At 40.0% G+C, this 7,509-nt stretch overlaps 1 protein-coding gene across 1 annotated transcript; it reads right to left on the bottom strand.

Annotated features, from left to right (window-relative positions):
• Positions 1-338: 338 nt before the first annotated feature.
• Positions 339-6,895, bottom strand: LOC104488669 (chromosome unknown open reading frame, human C6orf62). Its single transcript, XM_010137609.1, has 5 exons — positions 5,844-6,895; positions 3,831-4,007; positions 3,134-3,256; positions 2,146-2,280; positions 339-1,604 (listed from the first exon to the last, which is right to left on the bottom strand). The coding sequence occupies exons 1-5, from the start codon at positions 5,970-5,972 to the stop codon at positions 1,479-1,481; spliced, it is 690 nt and encodes a 229-aa protein (XP_010135911.1). The 5' UTR covers positions 5,973-6,895; the 3' UTR covers positions 339-1,478.
• Positions 6,896-7,509: the final 614 nt, after the last annotated feature.

A 7,509-nucleotide genomic window follows, 5' to 3' on the forward strand; every position in this document is an offset into this window, starting at 1 on the left:
GCATTCTGCAGAGCAGCATTTTCAAGGTATTTCTTTGTAACTAAAGGCATTTATTAATGTGAAGTTGCAGCTTGCAGGTGGCGTTTTTCTAGGCTGCTCCAGTTTAACCTGTAGGACCTTATTAAAAAACTAAAAATATCCATGCACCAATATCACAGAAAAATAGTAATCTGATTATTTCCAACTGTTACTTTTCAAAACAAACATACTGCCCACATATGTAATAACTGTTAATAGCATTTTACAGTCTGTGCATTTTCAATTTGCAATGGGTGATACTGTCAAGACGTAAGACAGTACCAAAATTCAATTAATAGGATTTCCATAAATAAAACCAGTCATCTTTCACCTAATTTATTTAAGTTCCATTTTTTCCAATTCCAAACAAAAGCTAAATACGAGTTTTAAACAGGTAAGCACTAGTTTTATCCAAAGGGAGCAGGCTTATGCAGTTTTACTCCAGTAAAGTACTCAACCCTTAAGCAGAGCCTTCTCTGTCAAAGCTATACAGTAGTCTTCCTTTTATCATTGCACAATCTTAAAATGTTCTGTCGGAACCAACTTTTGACACTCCAAAAACTATTTTACATTGGTTTATGTCTATTCCAAAAGAAAAAACCTCAATGGGTTTTCTATAAGAAATGTTTTAGAAACCAGTATTTCCTGCACAGTTCACCTGCAAGTTTACAAGTCTCAACTCTCAAGAAAAAATAATCCTCTACCACCATTGTTTCTGCAGCTATTGTTTTACTTTACCTTTAGCTGCTTTAGCAACTTCAGACTCCAGGTCTGCCTCTTCTGTATAATGCATCCAACTCAATACTTTCATACAGTTATACAGCAACTCGGGGAAAGAGATCCAAAACAAAAGTGCCAGTAAACTTAGACATGGCCCAGCAAAATAAAAGAGGCAAGAAATGCCTACACATTAAATGAGATGCCTTTTTTTCCTCTGAAGAAAGATTTCTTTCCCACATTTACTTCCTATTGTAATAGCCACTTTTCTGTTCATTAACATGAATGATAGTGCTCTTCGATACAATCATTAACAGCAAAGCTATAAGGCTTTATACCATTACATTCACTCTCACCCTCCAAATACTGATGGTTAACATTATAGATGTTAGGGGGCATGACCAGCACAAATGGGAACACCACCACAAACGATCACCTTGTGCTTTCGGATACATTTGTTTCAGTGTACAGTCCCTTCATTTCACATTTTAGCAAGATGCTGATGCAGTGCAGAAGCGTGCAGAGCATCCCCTTTCACAAGGTCCATGCAGAAAACATCTAAAAAAAATTGTAAAGTTCTGAGATACAAATGATAAAAAAAATCCAGGATGATCAAGTTTCACAATGTATAGTGTTCTGAACATGAGTCCTTTTTCTTCTAAATTCTGAAAGAATAAAGTGGTGAGGAAAGTGAAAATCCACTGCTGCATTCTGTGATCTTCCCCATTTTGCTGGCCAGTACCTTACTCTGGCATGTAAGGACAGAGATGATCCTCTACGGTACCAACCGTCCAGTGAGTGAGCTGCTCCTGTGGCAGGTACAGGCAGATGCTGCATAACTTGAAGATTGTAGCTTTGTTTTTTGGAGTCTAGAGGCAAAGAAAACCCAAAGAAAAGCTATTAAACATGGAAGTTAACTCAAGACTAATACGGCAGACTTCCAGCAGATCAGCCCAATTGCTAGCTTTGCTGCTGGTTATGGAGGAACACCAGACATTTAAAAGCTATTATTGCATCTGTATAAACAGCCAGAACTCAAAATTAGTCTGCGACCTCCAATGCCTAAAATATTTTCACTGTTCTGTTCATTCTTCACTTGAGTAATTTCTGTATCACCCAAATGAAGCTGGTGTTTTAATTTTTCCAGAACAGTTATTCTATTTTAGACTAATTTTTAACACAAAAGCATTAATTTTATGTGAACACGTATGTGGTCCATAGCTAGTTTTTGCATGAATGTGTCCTATTTATAGCATAAGTTTCCTCAGAAACTGCCAAAATGCAAGCATGAATGCATGATCAATTTTTCTACTTGAATACTTTGCAGTAAAATCACCGATGTTCCCAAGAAAAAGCATTATTATTAAAACACACTGGTTAAAAAGAAAAAGAGGGATGAAATACGCTTACCTGCAAGTGCTGTCTGTCAATGAAGAGAAACACTGACTGGTTAGGGTTGTTGACAACAATTCCAGTCTTGTCCTTTCGGCTCAGAACATGCAGAAACTGTTTTTCATAGTCACCGTGATGAAATTCAAACTTGGCCTGCATTGTGTGTGTGGGGGGGGGAATAAAATATTTAAGCTAAAGCTCACATTTAACCAATTAATTTCCTTTAATGCGGGGCTTTACAATCACTTTTGTTTCTTTCCTTTTCTCATCCATGAAAAGCAGGAATTGGGGACCACAATGACACACTTGAGTCCAGCACAATTTAAGCAATTCCCTGGTTTAATTCTGCCAACACTGACATTAGTCCAATGTCGTATTAACAATTCAGAAAGTACAACTTTAACTGGATACATAAAACCAGACTTACGTTATTGTGGCAGAACATCCCTGTGCATCAACAGTACTGCACGTTTCTTCCGATAGCTTACTATTATTTCAGAACCAGCATAGAAAATACATGTAACTTACTCAAAAATCTTTATGTAAACACCTAAAGCTGGCTACTGAAAATAGCCTAGAATGTTTCAAATTTATTCCAAAGTAAAGTTATAATGCAAAAGTTCCATCCACCTGAGACTTTCATCTCACAAAATACAGCAACTGGGCTACTCCCAGCCCCTTAATGACACCATCATATTTAAACAAAGATTCAACTGTACTGAGACACATCTAATTCACCTCTACAAATACTAACACGATATATGTATTTATACGTACACGTCATTTGCAAAGGTCCTTCAAACACTTCAATTTTGCAAGTCCTAATGTAGCATTACCAAATTCTGCTTCCTATGCTTATGCATTCAAAACACTTGGCTGCTTTATAAATAAAACCAGTCAGCATACTTCCACATCCACAGAAGTAATGCAACTCATCTACTCACTGGTTCAGAGTACTTATTCCCCCCTCCAGGTGCAAGTTTAGTTAAAACACAAAAGCAAATACCTGAACAGGCCTAAAGGGTTCATCAGATCCCTTCCACCGAGAAAACAGGAGACAGACTATCTTCTCAATATCATTGCGAGGCCAAAGAATGAAGTCCATCTCCTGGGTACAGCCGATCACATCCTGTAAGTAAAAAGTTCTGTAGTTACATTCCCTCCATTAGTCAAAGGTACAGATAAGCAACCTAACTGGACAGGCACGTAATTTAAAGGTGGTACTTATGACCATGTTTGTGTAATTTTCCATTTGTACTACTCCTCGCAGAGCTGAAGTTTTCCTTGCTTTCCATAGTTTAAGTATCAGTATCATTAATATACATTCCAGCTGAAGATGTAGAAAACATAAGCAAAGACTGTCTATCTTCCAATACTCAGAAAGTAAATTCACTTAGTTGTACAGCAAGAGCTGCTGCAAGAATTAACACATGCCTTCTAAATGAAAAGGATGGCAAGAAGACAGAATTCCCAAGGCATATCTGATTGAGACAGATGAAAGATAAAGCTTGAGCACTACCTAATTTAAACAGAACACATATGCTGTAACCCTTTAAACCAGACCCTGTAAACACATGCCCACAGACCTCTTGAGCAACACAGGAGTTGAGAAAACAAAATCAGCAGGATTAGCCTTTAGATTCACAAAGAACAGCACAAGTGTTGAAAAATTAGAATCCAGTAAGTGTAAAGAGGAACTTTACCCTGCGCATAGACTGGTAGCGGGGTGCATGAAGCTGTACTACATCCTTCTGCAGAAGCTCTAAGGAACTTTCCAAAGAATAGCTGGAATCCCGCACACCTTTCAGGATATTTTCTTCATAATTATTGGTCATGACTGGTATCACTTCAGACACTTCAAAAAGCGCTGACTTTTTCTTCTACAAAAAACCACCACAGGTTACATTAAGATTACAACCCTTTCTAGGCAATTATTGATAATAGAAAATAATGAATTCTGAAATAAACTGTTAACATTCACATATAAAGTGTACATCAGGTAAGTTAGGACCTTGACACAAATAACACTAACATTTTACACGCAAAATTTTACGAGTTAAGCAGAATTAGTCCAACAACTTAAAGAAGTTGAATACGGTTTTTGTAGTCTTCAAAGATACCTATATACAGGTCAATCCTTCAAACACTGAAACTGTATCTAAGCATTAACAGAACGACCCTCTTATCATGTAGAACACATGACTTTGGGCTGACCAAGAGTCCTTTACAAAGCAAGTAACACTTTTCTTTTTCACTTTGCAATACTTTAAACTCGGCCTTTTATGAAGTCTTTCAATGCCACATTTGGTAAAGTGGGTGATCAAGATCCCATCTGAAGCTAGCCACTAGGCACAGCCTTCTTAAAGGAGGACTATTTCAGTTTGCTAAATAACTTTTGCACTCACTAGGGGTATTTCAGTCTCCCTCAAGCAAGGCCAAAACATTACGGGGAATCTGCAAGAGCTTAATGTGGTACGTCTGCTTCTAACAGCTTTCTCATAGCTCATGAGGAGTCTTGACCTATTTAAGAACTACATGACAGACAAAGCATATTTTATTAAATAACCCTCTACACTCCCAGCCAGAACACAGATAACAGGCAACTATCTGCTGACCAAGCCAGTCTCAGCCAAACTCCTACTTTAAGCAAACTGGACATCTCCAGTTCACTGTGATAAGCAAATTTCATAGGATTTAAAACTACCATTTCCAACTACTTTCTACAAAGCAACCAGAAAGTGGTATGAATACTCCAACTAAAACCAGTGACCTCTATCATCTAAGAAAATCTGTTAGTATTGCTTAAACATTCGTACTTCTCCATTACTCTGAGAAAGTACCAACTATACCCATCTGTCTGCACTAGAACTGATGAACAAAAGTAAACTGAACTTCAGAATTAAGGAAAATTTTCAATTAGAAAAGTTCAAACAACAGTCTTCATTAAAAGCCAAACAACTATTAGAGCAAATGCAAAAAGACGCACATCTGAGGGGACTGAACAATTTCAGTGCTCATCTACAAGCATTTCCTGCATTATGTATGCTGTTGCCGTTTGTTCAGCACATTCACTTACTGTAAGCACCTACTTTTCTTCACCTTCTGTGGACAGAAACTCTCCTACAATTCTGGGTCTATAGCTAGCTTCAGAAATATCACCAGGCTACCGGCCCAGAGGGGAAGCATCCAGCAGCAGAGGAGGCAGCCAAGTAAGTTAAGCCTTCCTCTTTCACTCCCTTTCAAAATGGCAGCAGCAGTTTCACGGATGCCCGAGCCTTGGGCCGTTCCAGTTGTGCCTTTTGTCACTCCTCCCATCAACTGCCAGATCGATCCTCCTTTAACCACCTAAACGCGGTAGCTTTCACAATCACTCCAGCCACGACTCCCTTTAAGTCAACCGTTTGCAGCCAACAATTAAGCAATTCAGACCTCAATTAAGCTTAAGAATTACAGTATAAACCTCAGAAAATACTGTCCCAATACAGAAGTTACCAAATAATCATGTAATGAGGCACTGGCACCTTCCCAATTACAAACACATGAAAAGCCAAAATGACAAACATGAATTCAGTAAACTTTACAGCAATTTAAAAAGTTAAAAAGTCAATGGAATCTATTAAGGACAAAACATAAGATGCGATCAGGCAGCAAGGCTTTGTACAGTGCAGTTAACATGCACTGCAACAGGCAACACAGAAACATTAAAAACAAGTTACCTTGTCTTTGAACACAAAGGCAATGTACATCTTGAAGTCAAACTGGTCAGCTAAAGATTCTTTTTTCTTTCTAAGCTGAGCACGAAGTCTGTTCAGAGCTTGTTTCTTCCGGGAGTTCGGGTCCCCCATTTTGTAATACAGGTGGTACTAAAGCCTCCGGAAACTGTCGCTAAACTATGGGCACCTTTTCGTAAGACTCGAGTACAACAGAAACAAGTCGTTTTATTCCTGCTAATACGACTGAATAGATAAAACGCTAATGTAACCCTCAGGCTAATACACCTCAGGCAGTGTTTTACGAGAATGTCGTATTGGAGGGATCAAGAAACAAACTGAACAGTTGTCCAGCCATGGCTGGACACGAGCTTTTACAATAAACCAAGAAAAAAAACCCTAACAATTTTGAAGACAAAAATTTGAACAGTTTAGCCGCAAGAATAAGTGGGCAATTAAAACAAAAAACAAAACAAATCTTATCACAATTTATGTGTACAATAAAAAGCAACTGGCACAAGCCCAATCCATGGGGGGGTAACTTTTGCTCTGCTTACAAAAAAAAAAATGAAGCTGAAATTACAAATTGCGTTTTACCCCAGCCAGATTCATGACTCTACTGATTATTATTCTCAGCTTTCCACTATTGCTATGTTGCCCGGTTTTTCTTTAGAATTATTACACTTGGTGAAGAGCAGAGAAAAGGGTGCAAAGGAGGAATGCACATCCTGGGAGGTATGACATTTCTCTGCCAATGACAACAAAATCAACTACAGACAACACAGTGCTGGTTCGCAGGGGAGCAAAGAGAAAAAACAGCGGAGTCATTTCTAACTTCATCCTGCTCATCATCAGGCACATCATTGCCCTAAGGCTACTGCTGCCAAAACCAAGAGGGATCATGATGGCCATAGACGACGGGCTGGCAGGGGTTCAAGGGATAGTATTATCTCACCTAGAGGCTAAAACCCAAATCAGTGCCCTAAACCTGGGCTCCTTACCAGTGGGAGAGCCCTACATCCCCCAACACCTCTCACACTCCCTGGGCTGCTGATCCCCCGGGGATCCTCCTCTCTCCGCGGCTGCGCTCCACAGCGAGCACGGTTAGCCGAGACTGGGCATGGCCAACGCTTTCCGCTTCTCCTCAGGCCTCTCTACACAGGGCGGCAGAGGCTGCGGCGGGCAGCCTGTGCCCAGGGCAGCTGGACACCCACGCTAGCTCGGTGTCTCCCCTCTCACTTCATGGTCACGACTTGCAAAACATGGAGAGTTTTGCTCCTGCTTTTCTCGCAGAACAGGTTTTCGGTGTCAAAATTTTCGCGAGGTTTTTTTAATTGCAAGTCTAGGTTGCAATTTCAAACCTCTGAAACACCCTCCCCCCAAAAAGCAACCCCCCAAATATCAGGTTATTTTCTTCCTCTCTCCAGACATTTTCCCCCCCAGGTGTTTGATTAGTCGGGGTTAAAAGTTTTTAGGTTAGCAAATTCGTCGGACCAAGTGAAGAGAAGGGGAAGGAGTATTCCCTCCTCCTCTCTTGACAAAAAGAAAAAAGGAAAACAAAAACTAAAAAGGAATCCCTCCCAAAACGTCCCCCCCACTTAAGCAAGAGACTGAGAGACTCAGACAAGAGACCGAGACCGTGGCCCGCTCGCTACCCGCAGCCGGCCGGCGC

Source organism: Buceros rhinoceros, unplaced genomic scaffold (genome assembly GCF_000710305.1).
Source record: "Buceros rhinoceros silvestris isolate BGI_N320 unplaced genomic scaffold, ASM71030v1 scaffold16946, whole genome shotgun sequence".
NCBI lineage: Eukaryota > Metazoa > Chordata > Aves > Bucerotiformes > Bucerotidae > Buceros > Buceros rhinoceros.

What these genes read in the sequence shown, in the direction of transcription:
- LOC104488669 (XM_010137609.1), bottom strand. Translation starts at nt 5,972, where the DNA reads ATGGGGGACCCGAACTCCCGGAAGAAACAAGCTCTGAACAGACTTCGT. An exon ending in CCTTTGTGTTCAAAGACAAG is followed by an intron (nt 4,008 to 5,843) that starts GTAACTTGTTTT and finishes GGTTTTTTGTAG; the next exon opens with AAGAAAAAGTCAGCGCTTTT. An exon ending in TTGACAGACAGCACTTGCAG is followed by an intron (nt 1,605 to 2,145) that starts GTAAGCGTATTT and finishes CTTTGCCTCTAG; the next exon opens with ACTCCAAAAAACAAAGCTAC.